This window comes from Haemorhous mexicanus, chromosome 11 (assembly GCF_027477595.1).
Source record: "Haemorhous mexicanus isolate bHaeMex1 chromosome 11, bHaeMex1.pri, whole genome shotgun sequence".
Taxonomy (NCBI): domain Eukaryota; kingdom Metazoa; phylum Chordata; class Aves; order Passeriformes; family Fringillidae; genus Haemorhous; species Haemorhous mexicanus.
In genome coordinates, this window is record NC_082351.1 from 18,475,379 (window position 1) to 18,499,216 (window position 23,838).

At 45.3% G+C, this 23,838-nt stretch overlaps 2 protein-coding genes across 10 annotated transcripts in view; one reads left to right on the forward strand and one right to left on the reverse strand.

Moving 5' to 3' along the window:
* SLC25A26 (solute carrier family 25 member 26) overlaps positions 1–15,831 on the forward strand; it is an 83,807-nt gene extending 67,976 nt beyond the window's left edge. For 8 of the 9 annotated variants that reach the window (XM_059856764.1, XM_059856766.1, XM_059856768.1 and 5 more), the window contains 4 exons: positions 1,544–1,613; positions 9,467–9,531; positions 10,897–10,970; positions 15,386–15,831. In XM_059856764.1, the coding sequence (XP_059712747.1) occupies positions 1,544–1,613; positions 9,467–9,531; positions 10,897–10,970; positions 15,386–15,482 (306 nt within the window). In that variant the 3' untranslated portion in view covers positions 15,483–15,831. Of the gene's footprint in view, positions 1–1,543; positions 1,614–9,466; positions 9,532–10,896; positions 10,971–12,649; positions 12,932–15,385 lie in introns of those variants that run through there. The other variant, XM_059856765.1, reaches the window with a different exon arrangement.
* A 2,394-nt stretch (positions 15,832–18,225) lies between these two features.
* The window catches only part of LRIG1 (leucine rich repeats and immunoglobulin like domains 1), a 91,027-nt gene continuing 85,414 nt past the window's right edge, over positions 18,226–23,838 (reverse strand). Inside the window, exons 17-19 of the mRNA XM_059856763.1 lie at positions 23,424–23,570; positions 22,068–22,364; positions 18,226–21,829 (exon numbers count right to left, since the gene is read on the reverse strand). Of these exons, the coding sequence (XP_059712746.1) occupies positions 21,597–21,829; positions 22,068–22,364; positions 23,424–23,570 (677 nt within the window). The 3' untranslated portion in view covers positions 18,226–21,596. The remainder of the gene's footprint in view (positions 21,830–22,067; positions 22,365–23,423; positions 23,571–23,838) is intronic.

Consider the following 23,838-nt stretch of genomic DNA (forward strand, 5'->3'; position numbering starts at 1 on the left):
TCTGGAAGGTAGTTTGGCTAGGGGAGTGTGTCCTTCTTCCATCAGGACTGAGTCACAAGAGAACTGTATGTCCGAAGACTGTAAGTTATTCCAGAAAAGCATATTATGGTTTTGAAGAATTATGCATCTCTATTTATTTATTTATGAAATGAAAATCAGTTTCTGCTGTGGGTGATGGCAGAATAGCAGCCCATACCAAAAACACCAGGAAAAGAATGGCTAGCATTAGAGAGGCTGGAACCCCTCTAGTGCTTTCGTACAGCAGAGCTGCAGCTATTTAGCTGTGGCAGGGTACCAAACAACATTGTGGCTGGCCATTGTTGCTTGAACAGTTTGATTTTTAAAACATTCAACTGAAATATAACTGCCAGCCAAGCTGGAAGAAGCGAGTCACGAGGACAGCATGTTAAATGAAGAGTCAGCAAACGAGAGCAGAGCTCTCCTGCTCCAGTGGAAAGTGGCTGCACTGCAGACCAGGAGCCCAAGAGCAATAATCTCAGCCTAGCACTGCTATCCAGTTGCTTCTAAGAAAATTTTATAGTACAGAAGTAATATGGCTTTAAGAAGAAGGAGAATGCCTCAGCTATAAAATGAAATTGATGATTTCTCAGTGGTGGGCCTCAGAAGGGCCGTAGATCCCATCCCTTTTTGCTCAGTACTGATCCTCACATCATAAACCAGAAACCTCTCTTCCAGAGCTTCCAATGTGAAGTGTTTCAGGAGATGAGAAAGGGGTGATGGAGCAGGGTGCAGGAGGGGAGAACTCAGTGACTGTAGGTGCCAGGGAAAACCCCTCCCAGCAGACACTGGCCTTTGCTGCTGATACTGACTGGGCTCATCAAATTGTGTGATGTGACTTGAGAGGTGGTTTTGAAGGGCACTGTTCTTGTTGGGGCTTTCAATGTGTGTGTTTAAATGCTGCTGTGAGGAAATGGATGGGAGCAGGGTGTGTGGGAGCCATGGAGAGGAAGGTGTGTGCTCCCTAAGGACGCCAAGTGAAAAACAGAGACACACCTGCTTTGGGGTATAATGGGAGTGATAAGAGTAATTTCTTAATGATGGGGATTTTGGGGAGTATGAGGGGAAGGGTTGGTTTAAGAAATGTAGGGGAGAGAACAGGACTTGTGTCTCATGGAAACTGTTCATTTTAAATGGGAGCCTTTTGTACATCTGGGCTGAGCTGATATTGGTTCTTGCATGCCGCCCTCACGCTCAGTGTTTTGCTTTGTGCTGTTTTATCTGCCAGAAAGAAAATAAATTCACAAAATATTTGCAAAGTTGCATGGCCACAGGCTTAAATACATACATATGAATTCCCTGAAAGCAATTTGCTTCAAGCCCTCCTCAGTTCCAGACGTCTTTCTCACTCCATCTGCTTGTTCAAGTACACAAGTTCCTTGGGAAAAATCACTTATTACATCACTCAAAAATGCCACAAAAATAGCTTTTCACTTAAGTTCCCATCCTCAGAGTTAACTCGCATGGGGATCAGATAGATTCAAACATTTAATAACTTTTTATTTTCCTTTCTCTTTAAACACAGGATCTCTGGTCATGGAAGCAGGGTCACGTGGTGGATTCTTGGCAGTCAGCAGTCTGTGGAGCTTTTGCAGGTGCAAAGGATTATATGTTATACTGGGAAAGACTAAAGAAGAAAGGGAAAAATGTGCAAATCTATTAAGTATAGCAGAACAACATTCCTTTGTAATTCAAGTTTGTTTAGAAGAAAACGGATCCAGTTGTTGTTTGGAAATGGGAAAGTCAGCAAAGGAAAGAGAAGAAGAAAAAAAAAGACTCAAGCAGGGTGTCTGTTTGAAAGACAACCAATTTGTTTTTGACAAATTTCTGTTATTTAAAAACTGTGGGCCTGTCAGTCAGGCTTTGTGATTATTTCAAAGTTGATTTGTAAAATCCTCATCCAGGAGAAACTTAGTTTGGGTGGGGGATTGTGCAGCTGTTCGCTCCGAGCACTTCCCCAGGGGCTGAAGTGATTGCAGAGGCCGTGATTCACCATTCCTGTGACAGCTCTGACAGCCACCTAGATTAACTGGAGGCAGGAGAGCAGAGGGCCAGCGCTGCTCAGCCTGGAGGCAAAAGCCTTCTGCAGCAAAAAAACCCCAGAGGATGAAACATCTGGGCAATCTCCAGACACTACGAGGAGAATAAAGGGTGGCAGAATACAATACTGCACTATTTGTTACCAAACAAGCCAGAAGTTAATTGCATTCTTCAGTAGGCTTCTTGCTTGATTTTAGCCTACTGTACTTGCTTCCAAAAAAAACAATAAGAGGGGAAAAAAATCTATTAATGACTCATCAGTATAGCTGACAAGTTTGAGGGAGGAGAGATTCAACTGTCTTAATAGAAAAAACAGATTAATAGTAAAGGGATGGATAACCAGAGCTTTTTCCCCAAGGAGCTAAAATACATTTTGAGATTCCAAACTAGTAACAGAATATGTGGAAAAAATAAATCCTGTTTAAAGAGAAATTATAGCATTTCTTGAAATAGAGATTATCGAAAGCAAAGCTTCTTCTTTGATAATTTACAAACTCTGAGCCATTACATTGTATGTAATTTTTTAAAAATAAGTTCTGTTAGGGAAAATGAATTATTTATAGCAGCAGAATTCCAGCAGAGACTGAGGCTTCATTTTGGAGGGCACTGAAACTGCACAGCTGAGGGGAGGCAGCATGGCTGTGGCTGCACAGAGTTAAGAGATCGAGTGTGTGAGCAATGAGGGAATGGTTGAGGTAGAACTGATTCCATTCTGGGGCCGAGGGAATATTTAGGCGACCTCTTGTAGTCTTGTCCAGCTGTACTTTTTCTGTTTATGCTGATGGGAAGGGAGTTTTATTCTGCTTAAGATCCTGCTGTTGGATTTTACACTGACTTCATCAATCAGTGCAAGCACAGTAAGAGCAAACGAAGCAGATCGTTCATTTTGGTTTTGAAACAAATCAAACTAACAGACTAAAAATGCTTTAAAATGCAATCTGTATGTCTGCAGGTGTGATGGGGCTCATTAATTTAACACTGCTGATTTCTTTACAGTTAGATTGATACAAAAGCTGTGTTCAGGCATGTTCAGAGAGCTGGAAAGGTTATCTGATTTACCCAAAGCCTTGCAGAGTAATTTCCTGAGGTCAGATTTGGTGCCTCAGTTGGGAATTTAGCCCAGTGCCTCCAGTTCCTTCCTGATTCTGACCAATTGTGCTTGGACTTGCTACTGTTTAATAGATGTTCAGCAATGTCTGCTCCTTGTCCAGCAGAAATCTTGCAGGAGGAGCCTCCAGAGGCACAGCTGGGCATGGACATGTGTCACTGTCCTTTGGCACACACTGGGGACGCCAACACTTCGTGTTGGAGGAGACATCAGGTCCTGGAGAGTCCAGGTCCATGTGTTGGTAGATGAGACACTTCAGCCTGGTTGCCTTCCTAGGTTCTATTCCCCAAGCACAAATCTTTGCAGAGCAGGAGTCTGATTTTGTAGCTCATGTTGTAATTGGTGAGGATAAATATTCTCTGGGTTACGCTTCCTCCAGACAGCTTTTCCTTCTCTGTTCTTTGTCTACCTATTATTTCCTTTTCACCAGCAGCATTGTAACCTTCTTTTCTCATGTGTCCTTTGAGGAGCTGCTTCAAAGCTCTGGAGGTTGAGCTCTTTTTGGATCAGAACCTTCCCCTCTGTCTCCATTGCCTCCCTCTGAGATATGTTAACAAGATGGCTCTGATATTGATCTATTCTGGTACTGCATCCATTCTGTTTCACTGAAAATATTTAGCCTTCTTGCTGAGGGGAGCTAGTGGAAAAATAGTTTCCTGCATTCTGAACAATGGATTCCAGAGTTAAAAATTATTAACTACCTGCATGTAGCTTCAGATGAGGTAAGGAAAGGCCAAGCAAACTCTTTATCCCTTTCTTTCCATCCCAAAACAAAAAAAATTAAAACCTCACCAGTACCCTATGAATAAAACAAGATGCTTGTGTGCATAGAAGTGATTTTAAATCATTGTGTTATTATCCTTAAAAGGAGAATGTTATCCAAAAAGCAACCTTTGCACACAGATGCCCTCAAATGCCACCATGGTAGTGGGATGGTGAAATCACACAGACAGGCTTTTCTCCTGTGTTCTTTGTTTGAATTCAATACTTTCTAAAAATATGTTAGAGGTCCTGAGGGGCAGGGTAATAGTCTGAAAGAATCTGAAAGAAAAGTCCTGTTTAGCTTCCCTTTATGGCACACACATGTGTATGTGTGTCTGTATGAGTTGGTTATAACTATTTGGTGAAGACAGAACCAAGAGCAACAATCTGTTGAATTCCATCCCCAGTGCCTGTGAAATGGCAGCAGTTTCAGCCTTCATATGTAAAATGGAGATATGTGATCCATGGGCTTTTTATGGAAGTGTAATAGGCATGAACATAAATTAGAGATTAGGAATCCTCTCTGACTCATCTGTTAATGATTTAATCCCTCAAGGCCTTGTCCAGCTTTATCATCATCTTTGGTGCCTTAAAAGAGATGTTTAAAGTATTTGGGGAGTGGGAAGAGGTGATACCTGAGCAGCTGGTGGGGAATAACCCAAGAGTAGATCTAAATGAGATTTTAAGCCTGAGGTTGTGTTTGAACCAAACCTCGCCTCTGGGCTTAGACTGGACCATCCCAGCCCTGCAGTGTGCCAAGGCAGGCTGCCCCAGGAGAGCTGCTGGGCTTCCTGTGTTCTCCATGCAAGTGGGACAGTAGCAGGGAAATCCTGCCATTGGGCATTAGCTGTTGGAAAAGAAAAGCACTGCCCTGGAGCATTGAGGAGATCCCCAGCTTGTCAAAGAACCTGAATATCCATTTAATGTGACTGCAAATTGCCCCCTTTAAGATGCCTTCTTTCTCACTGCCATAAGAAAAAGTGTGGCTTAACATTAATAATTAATGCTCTGTGGTGACAAAGTCACCAAGAATGGAGGTGCAAGTCCAGTGAGTCATAATGCACTAAGGAGAGCTTTTTGCACATGAACAGGGAGGATTTCCCATCACTTTTGTTTTGATCTAATCGGCTCTGACAAGATTACACACTGTGTCTAAAAGCCTCTTTAACTCTATAGCTCTGAATAAATTTTTGAGTAGTTCTCAAGATTTCCCTGCAGAGTCTGCTTGGAACATGCTTCTAGCCCTGAATTGGTTAAATCTCTGGAGGGAGCAGTGCTTTGTCTTGGTATTTCTGCTGAAATCCAAAGAGGTTCTTGGATCACTTTGCTCTACTAGAGACAGGTGTCGTTCCCACACTGATAAAGGAGCAGAATAAACTTCCTGTTAAAAAAAATTTAAATTATACCAATAAAATAAAAGTTCAAATAAGAACTTATTGATTGAAGAGTTCTGAAAAATGCCATTTGTGAACTTGGAGATCAGGCAGTGTAAAAGGATGCTGTGAGGTTTAGCATTGGACCAGAGCCACTCAATTTTTCAACCCATGTCTTGGTTTGGAGACAAATTTCAGGAGAAAACGCCCTGGAATGAACATTTCCTCTAAGGAGAAGGGCTCCAATAATCCCTTTTTGCTAATGAGAGAAATGAATACCAGAGTGAAAATTAAAAAAAACCCTGTTTATTAACAAAAAACAAGGTCCTGGGTAACTTCCAGGTGTCAGTACAGAAAATAATAATGAAGAAAGCCAATAGTACAGTTTGACCTGAATAGTTTTTCTTTTCCTAAGATGGGCTAATTCCAACAAGGAGCAAATTCCTGTCTCTTGAAATGAGGTTGGCCTACAAAGCTGGTATTGCAGAAGAGAGAGCAGAGGTCTGGCCATGTGACAGGAGCTCAGACTCAGGGAGAACCCCTGTAATGGCCAGAAGGATTCCCTGAACCCTGCAGAAAAGGTGAGAAGCTAAAATGGTACAGAAAAGCAAGATGCCAAAACTGAAGGAGAATTTGTCTTTCTCCCTTCATAAGATTTTATTTGAGGATTGTGTCTAAGTACCTGAGAAACATTTTCCTGCAGCAGCAAATTCTACAGGCTGTGAGAACCTAGGGTTATGTGTTGTTCCCAGGTAAAGTATTTCCCTCAGTTCTGATGCTTTTATTTGTGTATGACAGCTAAAATGGTAGAAAATGCCAGCAGCAACCTACGGGAATATTTTAAGTCTTCAAGTCTTTTTATTCTTATTGCCAAGTAAAGGTAAATCATGCTCTGCAGATGTCTGTCACCAGCACTTCCAGCAAGGACTGGTCACTGGGAAAGTGTGAGTAGCAGGGGGATTTTCTGTTTAACACCCTGACTTGGTAAAGTGTGAATATACAGTGACCATTGTAACTTCTTGGGAGATGGGTGATGAATTTTCCACTACTGCATGAAGGTTTATTTTCCCAATAGAGGAATTTTCTCTGCTAGAAGTATTAATGAGCCAAGAGCCTTCTCTCATGTGAAAATCCATCTTTAAGCCTACTTGCTGAGCCCAAGTCATCCCCAGCTCTGTCTAGGGCAAGGGAGAGAGGAGCCTTGAGTTGGTGAGTGAGCCTGGACACAGACTGCCTGCAAAGGTTCCTTTTTCTCCACCAGCTCTGCAGAGAAACCAGGATGATTTAGGAGTGGGAGGCTCCATGTGTCTGGGCCTTTCTTGTCCACCTGATACTCTGATGCTTTTCCTGGTTGCTGATTAGTGGAGCAGACTCCAGCATCCTGTGGCAGCTCTTGGTGAGTTCAGTGACAGCAGGAACCGAATGATTATTAAATAATTAAGTAATTTAAAGATCTGTTGGGCCTTATTGTGGATTAGTGCAGTGCACAGCCCTCCTATTTTCAGTGGATAGACTGGCTTTTAACAGTTTGTGTCTGTTGTATCAATCTGGTGATTGGAAGCAGTCAAGTTTTAAGTTCCTTTATTCTCTTCCTGGATACCTGTGTACTAAGTTTAAGAGGTCAATCTAAAATTATCTTGGACATTTAGAGTTAAGGCTGGAGAACATTCATTTTGTCAGATTCTCTGCCTTCAATAAAAAGCAGTCCCCAACAAATGCTAGCTTTAATCTCATGTTTTTGTCAAGCATATACAAACTTGCTTTTAATTTAGCCGCTATCCTGCTGCTTGTTGTGCTTATGAAGCATTTTATTGTTGCTGTTGCCATTCTGAACTGATTGGTAAATCTGTACCAAATACTTCCCAGTGATGGAAAAAGAAACATTGAAATGTTAATAACGAAGGAGTAGGGAAGATCCAGATGTCAGCTGGAGAAAAAATGAAAACCAATCAGCCTTGATTAAAGTTTTCAGATAAGAATTTGGGAACATCGTGTCAGGATAAATTGTGTTTGTTCTAACCACTCTATCAGCCAAGACTGAAGCTGCTGCCAGTAAGAAACTCTCAGGAATAAATGCATAAAAAAAGTTACAGGGATCTGATAAGGGACGTAAGTCTGACTAAAGTGCTGCCATCAGAGCTGGGTGATGCTTTGAGATTTTTTTTGCTTGATACCGGCCTGACAGCCATGTGGTTCACTGTTTAATTTTAGCTTGGTCTGTGGGCAAAGGAAGGGCTTCTACATCCAGACTTGTAAAGCCACTATTTTCCATGGAGATTATTTTTACCATTCTAAAAATACATTGCTGACATGAGTACCAAAGTTTCTATCCGGACCATTCTCAAAGCCTTTTGGTCACTTACGCAAAAACTGGCTCATAATAAAAAGATTTTCTGACCTTAAAGAAGGTCCAAGAATGGACTGGAATTTAGTTTAACTTGCTCATAGTTTCTGCTTTGACTTCTCGAGTACAGCCCATTTTTCTGCTTTTTAGTGAGGTATCACTGCTAGAAAGCTTCCGGCAGAGTGAACCACGTGGGCCAACCCTCTGGGAGTGGAAGCTGCTCCTAAAACCAGGCATTTGGGGCTGCTCACCAACTCAATTTTCCTGCTATGCTTGTTTGAGATCCGGGGGACTGCACATGTGCCTTACTGCATCTCCTGAACTGTCATGGGACATTCCTTAATTAACTGTAAGAAGTCAAGTAGGGTGCCAGCTGGCCCAGCCTGCTCTGTCGTAAAACAGGGGTTTAATATGTTCAAGTTAAGGTGGTTGAGAAAGAGAGATGCAGGTAAAAGCACAAGCCAGCAGGGAGTTTATTTTTTTTTTTTTCATTACTTTACAGATTTTAGAAGAAATGCTTTTTCCCTTCTCCCATCCCAAGAAAAGAGAGATCAATTTTTCTACATTCCATAAAACTTGGAACAGAAAATAGATTATTTTTAGCTTATTCCCTGGGCACTGTGTAGGCTTCAGTCTTTGGAGTCACTTTGTTCCCGGCTGTGGCAGATACAGGATTTATGCAAGCTCCAGAGAAAAGAAAAAATTAGGAGCAAGAAGAAAGATTTCAGAACAAGTCTCTTGCTCTCTTTTCTCCCCCCTTTCTTCCCCTTTCGTTCTTCACTTACTGCTGCTCCTGCATTTTAGAAGTTTCCTTCACTTTGGCTCTTCCTCAGCATGAATTACTCTCTTGAAATATTTTGAACAGATGAGAGAAAGATTAGAATTGTTTTTAGGATGGGGAAATAAGGGAAAGGAATAAAATCCTGGGAGGAAAAGCAGCAGAGCTGGTCCCTAGATAGCTCAAGAAGCCAGGCTGTAGTCACAGGGTTAAAATACAGAGCCAGACACACACGTTTGGGGGTGAGACATGCAGATGGATAAGCTGAAGATTTCTGACTTTCAGGAGGAAAGCCACAGCTGAGCTGGCTGGGGCAAGTGACAGTAATGAGCTTCAAGGGTGAAGTTTGGGAGAGAGTAGAGAATAAAAATGCCCCTGAGGGTAAGATGGCACTTGTGACAGCAGACTTCTGACAATTTCCTGAGACCCTTGGGCAGCTTCACATTGTTGTTATCCAAAGTGGAGCTGATTTAATCTGTTGGAGATGAGCTCCATCCCAAACAATGACTTGTCTTTTTTCCTTGGAACAGTCCCAGATCCAGTCTGTGTGTATCTAGTGAGTAGCCCAAGCATATGTGTGTCAGATACAGAGCATGATTCTGTCTTTCCAGCATTCAAATGGTCAGACTTTCATTCTCTAGGCAGAACACAGTGTGACTGGTTTATTTTCCCATCTCTGCAAATGAGTAAGCAGTTTTTTTCCTTCCAAACTTGCTGTAGATGTTGGAAGTGGAATCTGTTATCCTTACAACCTTCCTATGTTCATGTATGTACAGAGTACAGAACAAAAAGACAGTCATGTCCCTGGGGATGTTTGGATTTACAGTTTAGCAGCAGAGAGCTGTTTTCTAAAGTCAATACAGAGTAACAAAAGGTCTGTGTACAGAGCTTGGACAGACGTACCTGGGCTCTGACGTGAGGGAACGTGCTGTAGGCATTAATAACAGAGCAGTGTTGACCACAGCCCTGGGAATTATAGGCAGTGTGGCATTCATATTCACACAACAATGTCTCACTTGTGCTTGGTGTTTTAATTTTCTCAGGTGGATTTGCAGCTGCAGTCACCACACCGCTCGACGTAGCAAAGACAAGAATTATGTTGGCAAAGGTAAGAGGGAAGGAGGCCACCAGACAGGCCAGGGAATGGCCTGGGCATTCCAGGGTTTCTGTAGGGTCCTTACAGAATGAAATCCAGCACCTATTAATAACCATTTCTGCTCCTGTCCTAGAAGGCAGGAGTAGATGTGAACAGACACTGCATGCAGAACTAATGAAATTGTTGTGTTCCTTTCCTTAAATTCTTCTCTGGTCCCTTCCCAAGGGAGCTGTCTGAAACAGTCCTGGGCTCGTGCTCAGCTTCCAGACTCTCATGCAGTGTCTTTAGAAGAAAAGCCTTGCAGAGTCAGAGTTAACCCAAAGTTAAAATGCTCCTCAGGGATTTATTCTGCTGTTTTGGTATGTCTGTACCTATCTGAGGAGGTACAGAGGAGGGCTTGGTACTGGATTTTCTGTTGTAAAATGTTAAACTGTAGAGATTGTGATGGCCAATATCAGCCAACCAGGGCAGAAGGAAGATTGCTTATAAGATCAGTAAGTTCAATAAGTTTAGAAATTGCTGGTGAGTCTGGTGTTCCCATCATCATCTCACTGACCCAAGGCAGAGCTGAGAGCCACCAAGCTAAGAGCCCTCAGCAGGTAGATGTTCCTAAAGCCTTTCCCAGCCCTAAAAAGAGCTGCAGTGTTGGTGAAGGATGGGCATTCTGGAGTTTCTGTGGGTGTTTTCTACCCTGTTGCTCACATCTCTCAATTTGGGGTATTTCTTGTTGCTAACATGCTCCTCCCCAGCTGAGTCCCATCTGCTGTGTTATCTGTCCTTGCTGGGTTGTGTCTGCTGCAGCTTCTTTGTCTGTGGATAGTAGTGGTGATAAACCTGTGTTGCATTTATCTCTGCCTCTCTCCTGAGCAGCCAGGGAAAGAAGTGAGGGTGCTTTGAGACCATTCAGTTTCTGTCAATCACTTCACATTAACTAGGTCACAGATGGAATTAGGTGTCTCTAGTCCTGCTGTTTGTCAAGACAATTTTCACATGCAATACACTACTCAGGGTTTTTTTGTTCTTTTAAATCTAAAGGAGCAGCAAAGTCACTTGGTGCTTTGAGAGTGTTTTTATTAAGGTCCTGCTGCAGTGTCAGCTGCTGGGTGTGGAGCTGAGTGTAGTGCAGAAGGGACTGCCTGCCCAGTTCTGAACTGACCAGCTCTGGGACCTTGATTGTTTTGTTCTTCTGTGCCTCTGCTTCACTTTCCACCCTTTTTTCCATTCCTGGAGATGAGGAGCTTTTGCCTGTGCCTGGGGTAAGGAGGTTATGAGGATAATTCCTCTGTAATTCCTGTTGTGTAGCACTAACCAGGGGCAGGAGCTCACTAAATAACTAAACCTCTGCCAACATTTCCAATCTCTCTCTCTGTGGTGCAGGCTGGTTCCAGCAATGCCAGGGGGAATGTTCTGGCTGCCCTTGGTGGCATCTGGAGGACACAAGGCCTGTCAGGGTAAGGACGTGCTGCACCTCAGGGGTTGTGTTGTCTGTGTGGTTTAGGGGGTGGGAGAGGATGGGGTGGGATCTGTTTCTGTTTAAATACTGGCATACAGAAAAGCCTTTTGATTGCTGCACACCTGGGCAGGGAGCAGCAGTGGGGTAGCCAAGAACAAATCCCTCAGGGAGGTTGAGTGTCCTCACCTTAGCCCTGGCTGGGGCAGTGTCCAGGGAAGAGTACAGAAAAGGGGCATTGTTGGGAGTGTATCCAACCTCTGAGCCCAGCTCCAGGTGTCAGAGGTGAGGGTGGCTTTGTGTTAATGACCCATGGTGGACTCTTCCCTGTGAACATTTGTGATTTGTATCCATTTAAGTTCAGGCACATGTTTCAGCAGTTTCATTTGAGGGATGTGAATCCCCTCTCCTGAGGAGCCAGAGGAGGTCAGCACAGGACCCACAAGCCCCAAATGGACAATTTTTCCTCCTCCTGGCAATTTCTTGCAGATTTGAAAGCACCAGCAAGGTCTCCTCTGTTCCATTCCCCATTCTTGTAGTGAAGCACAGTGTGAGCAGGCAATGCCAGTGTGGTGCCAGCAGTGGGACAAGCTGAAGCAGAGGGAGGAGCTGTGAGCTTTGAATCTCCTCTTAGCTCTGGCCTTGAGGGTGTGCCCCCAGTTTTTTTGCAGTGTGGAACCCATTGCAAAAGTGCAAGTTTCCTGAGCCAGGCTTGAGTACCAAGAGTAGGTCTGAGCAGCCACAGAGCAGCTCTGCAGGGCTTCCCTGCTGTAGCCAGAGTGTGGAAATGTTCTGGGCTTTCCTCTGACCACCTGTGGAAGGCTGAGGTGATGTCCATCCAGTCTCTCAAGTGCCTCACTTTGCCCAGTCCTGAGACAGAGAATTGCTCTCCTGACCTTGGAGCAGTGTGGGAACACAGAGTCTTCTGCTGGTGTTTCCAGAACATTTGGAGGTGTCAAAATTATTATTGTTTGTTACTGACACTGCTTCACTTAGACCTCCTTGTCCTCTTTGAGTGCATGTCTTATACCAGTAGTTGGCCTCTGAAAGTGAATATGTGTCCTAACTTCTCCAGTCCATGAAGTTCAGCCTGTGCTGCCTTCAGCAGGGCTTGTGTCTCACCTGTCTTTGGCCTGGAAGAGAAACAGAGGGATTTTTGGGAGCTTGGGGCTTTTCCCTGTAGTTTTCCCTAGATTTTTAGCCCTCTCACTCCTTCAGGGCACTGTCCTAACCTTTGCTGCCCAAAGCACTGTACACAACACAGCTTTGCAGGGGACAGCTTTCTCTGAACATCTGATCTCTGCCTGCCCAGCTAATAAAAGTTCAACCCTCTTCCTACACATGTGGGAAATAATTCAAAACAAATTGCAGGAAGTTCCTGAACACTGATTCCAGGAAGGCATCCAGCTGTGCCCCCCGGCAGCACTCAGGGATGGGCTGTCTCAGGTTTGCCTCTCGGAGGGGACAAGGTGATGTGGCAGGGGATGAGTGTTGGGTCCTGCATGGCTTGGAGGACTCTTAAGGCATGTTTGGAAAGGGACTGGGAGGAGTGAGGCCATGTCTGCTGCTAGTGGAGGTTGAGCTCTGAAGGGTGTGAAGAGGCATGGATTTGACTGAAGAAACCTCCCCCACCCCCAGCCAACAGCAGAAAGTAAAAATCTGTGTTTGTGTTCTTTTCAGAGAGGTTCAGCAGTGCCCTTTTCTAAACAACCCAGAATTAAACTCTGCCCAAAGATAGCACCAGTGGACTAGGACCAAAGGGAACACGATTCAGTTGAAATCAAAACAATAAGAGATCTGGAGAAAAAGTAACATGCAAAGGAGGCCAAGCTGCGTCAGCTGCGAGGAAAAGGAAGAAAGTCTTGGGAAAAATAAACGCAGAGGCTGCCATGCCTGCTGCCAATTATAAATCTATTAATCAAAACCAATAAAAATGTCGGGCTTTTTTGGCCAGTTCCAACATGACATGATTTATGGCTCCTCTAATAAATCTCATACTTGAAGAGGAGGAATTCTGAGGGCAGAAAGACGCATTGCTTATTGCCACCTTATTAAAACCAGAGCACAGGGCTCAGCTTCCTGGTCTGCACCTAGTAAATCCCTCTGCTCCATGCCAAGAAATTCCACATCCCTTTCAGTCAAGGGAGAGCCAGGACTGGCAGGGGTTAGGATAGGGATGGGGTGAGTGGATCTGTGAACCTCTTTGCTCTTGCCAGCAGAGTAGAGGAATCATTCACAGGAAAGGGTGTCTGCATCTTGTCTGATGGCTTTTCTCACAAGGAGATTGTGGTGTTTGAAAGCCATGGATGAAGCTTCACAATTTATTGGTGAGAAACACGAGGGTTATTGGAGTGGTGATGCTGGTGAGGGGGCCTGTGCAGAGCTGGGGATGGAGTTGGTGGTGTTGCACCAGGTGTCCTGTTCCTCCCATGAGCTTCCTGGCCAGAGCAGAATTGGCACGTGTGAGGTACTGATTTGATTTTGAAATAGCAATCCCTCGACATCGTTTAGCTTTATTTGTTGAAGTGTGGGTTATGAATCTGAATTTCAGTGGAAAAATACCAGAAGGGCACATGCCTCAGCAGTAACAGCACATGCACAGAGAAAGCCTCTGGTGCTGGGCAGCCCCTTGAGGGGAGGAGAGCAGGGAGAATTCTCTTTGGGGAGTAGAGAAGGGTCCCATCTCTGGGGGAATTTCACCTGGCAGCCAAGCAGGGGGGAGAAAGCCTCCAGCACTGGGCTGTAAGTTGCACACAGTGCTTTTTTCAGCACTGGCCCCTCTGTGCTGTGTCCAGACCCTGCATTGCCTTGCCCTGTTTCCCAGGGAAGTGGTAGAATCAGCACCCTGGAAATGTTCTAAATGTGTAACTGTGGTGCTTGGGGACGTGGGTTAGTGCTGGCTTATTTTGGGCTTGTCCTTTTTTAACCTAAATGATTCAATGATCCAAAGGGTAACTGCAGGGGTCCTGTTAGTCTCCTGTTAGGAACTGAGGAGTGGCAGAGTGCCAGGTGAAATCTGCAGACACAGACCAAATCCAGCGAGACAGCAGACCTCTGCCCACCAGAGCGGTTTCTGATGGGGCAGCAGAAATAAACCCAATTTATCTCATCTGCTGATGGAGGCAGGCGTGGTCCAGAGGAGACCAGTTTGGATCAGACCTGCCACAGAGCTCTGCTCTTTGGATTTGGGACCTCCCTGCAGCTGTTGAGCTCTGCCCTCACGCAGAGAGGGAGCCCATGGGGGAAGCGTGCACTGGAGAGGCCACGGGTGGCAGGTGGGAACAGGAAACTGGGAGAAGCAGATTCTTGGAAGTGATGGTTGGTAATGGGGGTTGCCAGGGATGCAGTTCTGGGTAACTCAGTTATGGGCCCCTGTTTGTGTAATAGCTGTGTCTCGAGTGGGCTGTTCTGGAAACAAATGTCTGCCCCTGCTCCCATAATGAGGCAGGAGAGGGATGCTGTGTGCTGCTCCCTAGGATTTGCCCTATCAGTGCTCTGTCCATACATGCCTCGTACAAATTACTCTGTTTTAAAGCTGTCATTATGGTAATAGGCCCAATTGCTGTCTAGTAAAGCCATAAAATGTTTCCATCTGCCTGTCTGCTCCAGGCTCCTTAGCAGAGCTCATTACTGCCAGAGGTTTCCCTGTGCAGCGGGAGCAGGGAGCTCCTGAGCAGCCAGGTCTCACCAGGAATTACAGAGTGTCCCACTGTGGACACCCCCTCAGCAGGGACCATGCAGTGCTTGGGACAAACAGGGACAGGATCCCTGTGGGGCTCAGCCAGGCTGAGTGCCATGGATCTGGAAGGGGGGTGGGATGCCAAATGGATTCGAGTTTAATCCTTGCTTGCCACAAAGGAAGCCTGTAATCCTCTGGGAGGGTACACTGGCCTGTCCTGAAGCTGTTAAACCAACTGTGAGTTTAGATGTGTCAAGCAATTGGCTTTGCACGGGTTTCCTGTTAACTTCTATGCAGATCAGGCACCTAGAAAGGGTGGCAGCTGAAGGTGCCACAAATGGAATATTTCTGCTCCCTCACTGTTGTGTGTTCCGGGGAATGAGCCACTGCAGTGAGCAGGGCTGGCTGTGCTCACTCAGCCCCAAGAGGCTGTGGGGACATTGGGGACAGGCTGTTCCCTCCTGTGTGCTGCTCTTTGTGGCCGTGTGCCTGAGCTCCCATCCCACTGCTCCACAATGGCCTCTGCCTTTTCCTTCTGCACCCGAGGAGTGTGGAGAGGGGTTAAAAACCACAAACCTTGGGAGTGCTGTGTTAGGGAAGTCCAGACAGATCCCTGCAGTGAGTAGTGGGGTGGGATTTAAGAAACCAGCGAGAGAGAGTTTTTCTTGGCTTTGCTTCCCGAAGCCCCTGCATCCGCTCCCCGCTCATCTCTCAAAGCTCCTTTCCTTTGCCTTCAGCTTGTTCGCAGGTGTTGTCCCACGGATGGCAGCCATCAGCCTGGGAGGCTTCATCTTCTTGGGGACATACGAGAAGACTCGGCAGCTGCTGCTCTGAGCCAGCCCGGCCGCTCCTGCCGGGGAGAAGCCGGAGGAGGAGCCGGGCTGGGAGCGGAGCCTTCCTCCCGCAGCCCTCCCAGCAGCTGTCCCGCAGGCTGGGAGCCACTCTCCCTGCTAGAGAAAAGTAAATCCTCCAATAATCCAGTTTCCCAAACATGAAATTTTCCTGCATGGAAAGTGGGTGAGGTAATTGGGAAGAGTTGTGCCAAAAAAGTAACGTTTGGGGGGTAAACAGCTAATTACGGTGGCTGCAAAAGGCATTATTAGAACTCCTGCAGGGAAAGTGTTTTGGAAAGCTCTGGCTTGGGGGCTGAGTGGGGAGGCTGAAATAAAGCAAGTTTTCATCATTCAGTGGCACCTGCCTCGTAACAGGGGAGGGGAAGGGGCTGATAGAGTTACAGCCTGCTGCCCTCCAACAGCACCGAAAGGATCCTGGCTTGGGAGAGCTCTTTGTCAAAGACAATCATCCATTTGTTTCTGATTCGAGCTGTATTTGTGGAAGTTTATATTCCTGTTTATACCTACAGGTGCTCAGCAAGCATTCCTGTGTGGGAGCCAGTGCAGCTTTATTAATCACACTCATATTTCTCCAGTAACAGCACAGGCTTGTATTATTTTACAGCTGTGCTTGTGCAAAGACACGGAGCTCTGCCTTCTTTTGGTCTTCATCCCTCAGCTGCTGAAGCAGCAGGAGGATGGAAGTGCTGGGATGGAAGCCTGGGAGGGAAGCTGGGAGGGCAAGGCAAGGAGAACATCAGAGTTCTGCTGATGTAGGGGTGGATCCTGAGGGCTCTTGGGGGGCTGCTGGCAGGCAAAATTCTGCTGCTGTTCTCATGTAAGAAGCAGAAGCTGCAGCAGCCAAAACGGTGTGGGGATGAGTGTGATGAAAAGACCTTATTGGAATGACTCAAAATCATCACCAGGGTGGGTGCTGGGGGTTTACAGCACTTTGGCTGCGTGGTGGCTGGCAGGTTTGGCTGTGGAGGGGGTTTGTGTGGGCAGGCAAAGCCAAGGGGCTCTGCTGGGCGATGGTTTCTCACACAGGGGGAGAGCAGTGGGTGCCACAGGGCCCTGGCACTGAGCTGTGCCAGATCACTCATCCTGCTGGCACCATCCCTGCCATCCCAGCACTGATGTGCCAGGGCTGCTGTGCTGCCTTGGGGTGCTGTAATTTACCTGTGAGGCTGTTCCCCTCATGAGGACAATGTACAGGTGTGTGGAGTCCTGGCAGAGGGAGAACAAATGCCAGACCAGGTCAGTGGCCTGAGCAGGGGACACCAGTGCCACCAGAGCCCCTGCCCAGAGTGCCTACAGCACAGGCTGGATGTTTTATTGCACTGCTATCCATGACAGAGTAGTAAGACTTTTTAGAGGCCAAAACTTAGAAAATAATTGGCAGACAAGTAAAACATTCAGAACAAAGGACATAATTCTTAAAAATAATCTTCAATTAAAATGGGGAATTCAGCCAAGTCCTGTATTGGCTGGTTGGTAACACTGCTCATTACCATGGTGTAGCTGTGCTTCCTGCCACTTTGAGACTCTCTTTTGTGACATTCCATATATATATATCACATTCAATTTTAGGGGCTGGGAAGGGAGGAAGATTTATTACTCTGTCTCAAAAATCTATCACATTTTCTATTGAAACTCTTGAAACATGGTGAGGGGGTTAGCACTACAGTTGATGCATTTGATTACTTGAGCTGTAAATAATCATCTTTATGTACTTGGGTCCAAACGGTGCATTTTTTGTTGTTTTTATTTAATATTGCAGAATCAGTTTTTGTCATCACTTTTTTTTTTAATTAAAATAAAAAAACCCAACCAAAACCCAGCCAAAAAGTGATTCCCCTTCCTCTGTGCCAGTGGAGCAGCTCTGCATCAAAGGCCAAAAGTACCTGGGAATGGCAGCAGGCAGCTGACAGCCCCAGCAGGTGGCCAGGGCTGTTCTGCATGCACCAGTTTGCCTAATATGGATGAAAAGGACATTTTTAGTTTTGGGACTGCAGGGAGAAAAAATAGACCAAAAAATGCATGGGTTCCCCTATGACTGTTTGCCTTAAGTTTTAGCAATGTTTTATTTCAAGTTTACCAAAATTTAATGCTGCCCATTACTAGGATAAAGTGGGAGAAGAACTTAAATTTTACACCAGGCAACAGCCTCTTAAAACCTCTCACAATTTTAAAAAGTTTTAACTCCTAGATGTGTTAAGGAACTTTGAGTATTCTCAGACAACCTGCTTTATACCCAAAGTGATAATTTCAAGAGGGAATTAGTTTTCATTTATAAAAGATCTACAGAAGCTGAATTGAGATTTTTAGTTAAAGCAAGAATTCAGGCTTATCTCCAAAGCTACCTCTGGAATTTCCAGCCAGGGTGGGGTTGGAGTTTGGGAACACCAGAGGTGTTCACAACTGCAGCTGGGTCTGGTGCTGTCCTGGCCCTGTTTTTACTTGCACACACACACACACACCCCCCCCCCCCCCCCCCCCCATCTGTTCTGTTCTCACTGCCAAGACAGGGGACTTGCCAGATACTAAAGCAAGCTGATATACTGGAAATGTATTTCTTACAAGTTCTGTGTTGTATTTTTCCATCCAGCCCCAAATTCCACCCCATCCACATGCCAGGCTGTCAGAGCCTCACACTGTTCCCCAGGATCTCATGGCCCAATTTCAAGAGCAGGTACTTTGGCAGTTAATCTCCATTTTTGTGACAGAAAGACAGAAAAGAGAAATAGCAATGGATTAGAATTTTATTTAATTTTCAACTGAAACTCCCAAAAGCTCACTCTCAACAGATCAGCCGTAATATTATAAATGAACCTTTATTAAAGACACTTCAATGCCGTTTGTTAGACACTTCAATATCTTACATGTTTTTCAATGTACAACATTGTACCAAATTCTCTAATAAATAAATAAATTTGTACACAAAAGTAATACTTCCTCTTTCACATTGCCTCTTAGAAGCAGCAAATTCACATATTTAGTGGAAGTCATAACATTAGGCAGTTAACTTTATCCAGAAACATTATTTTCAATGTTAACATGGCAAATATGCTTTTGTATCTGCACTGGTGATGACATTTCTGCCAGCAAAACGAGCCCATTGAATCATTCCCATCTCCCCCATGTCCCTGGTTCCATGAGTTAGTTCTGGAGCACTTTTCCCTTCAGCAAAGGGAAAACTCTGCTCAGTTTGTAATTTTCTAACATCCATTTCCTTTGCTTTGAATAAACTTGGCACTCAACATAATTCGCCACCTGTCTCAAAGTGCAAACGTGTCAAGAGTCAGGGACTGGGACAGACAGGTACTGGCTGAATTATGCCTGGCTTCATCCAGGGGCAGCTGCTGCTCCCCCTGAGCCCCAGGTCCTTCCCTTACAGGAGCTAAGGCTGGCTAGGACCAGATTGTGATAAAACCAAGGGGCAGCTTGCAGCCACTCCCTGACACCCCACAGGTGCAGCAGCACTGGGACAGGTCCCTCAGTGATGGATCTAAAGTGACCATGAAGTGTTTCTGCCCTTATCTCTGCTGCTTGTTCTGAACCACAGTCCTGGCAAAGGTGGACTCCCAGACTTGGCCTCATTGGAACTGGTATTTGAGTTGCTCCTAAGGAAAAAAGTAACAACACCCCCTCCCACCCATGATAAACCTGCCCCAAAGTAGTCACCACCAGAGTTAGCAACTTCATGTTAGCAGAACTCAAATCACAAAGAACTGGGAGTCCTCCATCCACAGGTACCAACAAACACCAACAGAAAACAACCTTCCTATAAATAAAAAGCGTCATTGTGAAGTCAGAAGTGACAAAGATCTGTTTGACTGAGGTGGGCATTTCTTTATACCCCCCATTAATGGATGAACTTGAAAGATCACATAAAAACATTTGGGACATTGCCATTGAAAAGTCTGTTCAACCGTGAATCCACAGTTTACCTTACAAAAAAGTGTATTTCTAACTGACCCAGAATTGCTGCACAAGGCAGCAGAACTCACTTGGAGGTGATGTTTTCATATACAGAGTCTGGCTGTTCAACTATAAAGTGTAATATTGTGTTGCAGGGAAAAAAAAAGTACTGGATGAATTAGTGATACAGCTGTCCCCTTAGGAGTGCATTTTAGTTTTGTTGTCAAAACAGCTCTATGGTTTCAAACCCTCACAGAACAGATGAGGGTTTGGGGTGTGAAAATGCATGACACTGGCACAGGTTATTGATTGTAAGCAGGGCAAGGCTGGATTGCTGCACACACCTCAGACAGGTAGAGCTGGGTCCCTTTGGGAGGGGAAGGGCCTGTGGTGAGGGCTGTGGTGCTCAGAGCTGTGCACACATGGCAGGTAAAACCTCTGTGATGACGTGTTTGAGAGGTGCACTGTTGTGAGACCACCCCTGGTTTACTGCACTAGTTATTTATTTTGGTAACAACTTCTTCCCAGCCAAAACAGCCTTTTCCTCTGGTTGTTTTGGGGCTCTACACTGTTGAAGAGTTATTTAGTGCCTCCTGTGTGGTCCACTCTAAAGTCTCACACAGTCACAGTTCAAATACTAATTTTTATGAAGTTTTGAAAAAATAATGGAATTCAAGTTCTTCCACCAACAGGAAAATATCAGGTTGCTATGTAATTGCTCACTGCTTTTTTTCTTTATAAATTTCATTTAACACAACTGAAGATCTCTGTTATTAAATGTGTTAAGCACAATAAATTTCCAAGGGGAAGGAAATTTGTGCTAAGTAATCCAATTGAATCACAGAAAGTCTTGGGTTGGAAGGGACAGAATCACAGGATTAACTAGGTTGGAAGAGACCTTTGAGATGATCAAGTCCAACCTATGACCTATCACCACCTTATCATCTAAACCATGGCTAAGTGCCAGATCCAGTCTTTTTTTAAACACATCCAGGCACGGTGACTCCACCATCTCCCTGGGCAGCCCATTCCAATGTCCAGTCACTTTCTGTGAGGAATTTTTTCCTAATGTCCAGCCTAAACTTCCTCTGGCACAGCTTAGGGCTGTATCCTCTAATTCTGTCAGTGGTTGCCTGGGAGAAGAGCCCAATCCCCACCTGGCTCCAGCCACATTTCAGGGATCTCTAGAGAGTGGTAAGATCACCCCTGAGCCTCCTTTTCTCCAGGCTCCCCCAGCTCCCTCAGTCATTCCTCACAGGGTTTGTGTTCCAGGCCCTTCACCAGCCTTGTTGCCTCCTCTGGACACATTCCAATGTCTCAATGTCCTCCCCAAGCTGAGGGCCCAGAAGTGGACACAGCACTCACATTGAGGGCACCAGAACTGTGTGCAGAACCCCAGGTGGGGCCTCACCTGAGTGGAGCAGAGGAGGAGAATCTGCTGCCCACAATGCTCTGGATGCAGGCCAGGACACGGTTGGATTTCTGGGCTGTAAGCACACATGGCCAGGGCATGTCCAGCCTCTGATCCACCAACACCCCCAAATCCCTCTCCACAGGGCTGTTCCTGGTCACTTTTCCACCCAACCAGTACCTGGGATTGCCCCAGCCCCGGTGTACACAGTGTAAAGGAACTTCCACTGAAAGGAGGACAATCCCTTTGGAACAGTCTGGCTTTTAAAAGTTCTGTTTATGCATTTAAGGCACCAGAATTATTTCTCTCACAAAGTTTAACAGCAACCTGATACTGAAAACAATATTGCCAAAATTGTAAAATTTCACTCAGTTTTCCATGCACTAAAGATTAAAATAGCCTCTGTAAAAGATATATATATATATTTATATATATATTTATATATGAAAACTCTTATGTACAATTGTATCAAATACTTTTTCTCTTTACACAATAATCCCTTGCATTTATGTGCTTGATATGCAAGTTGACTTTTGAACACTTCATACTTCTCAGGGAAGTTTTAAACTATGTACAATCAGATGACGCTCGAACAGGAGTTTGTTCCCCATACAAGCTTGTTTCTCATACCTCAGTTGGTTGCCTTTGCCAGGCCATCAGTTCAAGATTCGAGGTAGAAGTAAGTAGCCTATATACTCTGTGCAAAAAAAAAAAAAACAAACAAAAATTTAAAAAAAGTAATAGTGTGTTTGTTAATTTGCATGTGGCAGTCAGTCTGTGCTCTCAGTCCAGAGACCTGTTGGGCAGCTTGGGCTCGTGAGCGGAGTCGCGGGGCTGGACTGTGCTGCTGCTGGGCAGGAGAGCCTGCTCCAGCTCTGCTTCCCCCTGCAGATCCAGTAGTGCTGAGGATATTTCAGGAAGCACGTTCAGTTGCTTTAATGACCCTCCTGCAGGCGAAGCTCTCACCAAATTAAGGTTGTTAAGCTCTGAAGGCTTTGCTGCTGCTTGTGAAGAGCCTGCAAAACCCCAAAGGAGCAGCACGGTTAGGTGACGCTCAGCCTGCCAAGCACTCCCACCCTCCGTGGCCCTGGAGGTCTTTCCCAACCTTAGCAATTCTATTCTAGGCCCAAACCAACCCCACCACTGCCATCCCCACCTGTGAGCTGGTTGAAAAGGCTGAGGGGAGCACGTGGGGCTGTGCTACAGCCCCGCTGGTGGCCCTGGGGAGCAGGGGTGACCTGAGGAAGGACGCACCGTGCGTGTCCGCGAGCAGCGCGCCGGCCGCGCCCTCCGGCCGTATCCTGTCGTGGTTGCTGGGGTAGAGGGTCCCGTCTGTCTCCACCCTCTTGCCACTGGCAATGCCATTGCAGGGCGGAGCATGAAGAAGGCTGGTGCCTGCACCCCTCTTCCTCTGGTGCTCCCTGCTGCTCAGTGCATTGGGGTGGGTGCTCTCCACAGTCTTTAGGCTCTGGCAGTCCTTGGGGTAGGGGTGGGTGCCCACGCTGTCCGTGCTGCCGCTGCACTCCGTGCACACCACGGGCAGCCCGTAGCCTTTGGGAGAGGAAGGGAAAATTAGCACACAAATCATGGAAGGAAAGGGCAGTTCTGTGTGGTTCCCTGGGGGAATCTCTCACTAAATAACGTGGACACTTTGTGTCTTACACAGGGCTATTATACACCCACCATCTGTAGCCACCATCACTGAAGGTAGTTCCAATTAACAGCTTTAGTTAATTAGGGATTCATTTTCACTCCAAAGTACTCGTAATTTTTTTTTCTTTTTGTTTTAATAAACTATGCATTTATTTCCGTTTCCAGACTTTCTAATCAGGGTAGAAGTGCAAAGTGGAACTTTGCTGTAGCTGCTTTAAAATACCAAGTTATCTTTCTTATTTTTGTGCTGCTGCTTTACAGGGAGCAGCATCAGCTTGCACTGTTATCTCAAGATATGTTATTAATGGTAGTGGTACCATTAGATGAGCAGAATTCAAAGCAACAAGGAGTTTCTAAATGTTGAAAGTTAATTTCCTTAGTGCACACAACAACTTTCCATTATTAAACTTTACATTAATTTCTCCTAGAGAGAAAATGTGTTTCATTGGCTGATTTTCTGTGGCTTTTACAATGCAGTGTGAGAACAGAAAGCACATCCTAAAAATAGAAAAGTATGAGTGGAACACCACAGAAATTGGCAAAGAGCAGAGGCAGGTGTAGTGCCCAAAACAACCTTTAAATTTTGAAAATAAAAAGCTGAGCTTTGAAGTCAACAGCCCTTTTAAAAGAGCATGAAAAAATTTAACACTCTTGGTTTTGAAAGTGCTCTCATAATTTAAGAATATTTCAAATCAAAATTCCCATCAGCCAGCTGCACAGAATGGCAACTGGGAGCTTTACTCTGCCTCTTTCTGACAGTTCCTCAAATTCCAACTACCTAAGCTTGAGAATCAAAGCAAGCAGGAGAAAGTAAATTTTCTGTGCTTGCACCTGAGAATCATTCTGAGCTTTTTTTTCTCTGAAGGTAACAATTTCTTGTGTTAATGCTGTCTGACTTGGAGGGCTTTGTGATCTGTACAAACACGAAATGCCTTCCCAGATTAATGGGTTTTGTACCTGTCTTATCTGGAACAAGCATTCCATCGGCCATGTCCTCAGTTTTCCAAGTGTCTTTGTTATAGCTGATACACAGCTTGGGCTGTCTACAACCTACAGCAGGAGCTTCAACATCTGGACACCTTCCAGCATCAGCCTGACACATCCCTGTAACAAACAAACCATCTGGGTAAAGATCACAGCCATCTGCTCACAGTTAAATGCCTTGTTGGTATTACACTGGAAAAGTGAGAAAAAATAGAAATGGAGATAAAAGATAATTTTCAGCAAACATTTAACAGAGTAAATGCTGCACAATCTCACGAGGATCTTTGTTCAGAACTCTTAACTTCTCCTTCCTAATGTGCCATGTTTAAATAGTGTAAAACCCCAACATTTAATTTCAAAGCCTGAAGGCAGGGACAGGCAATGTTAA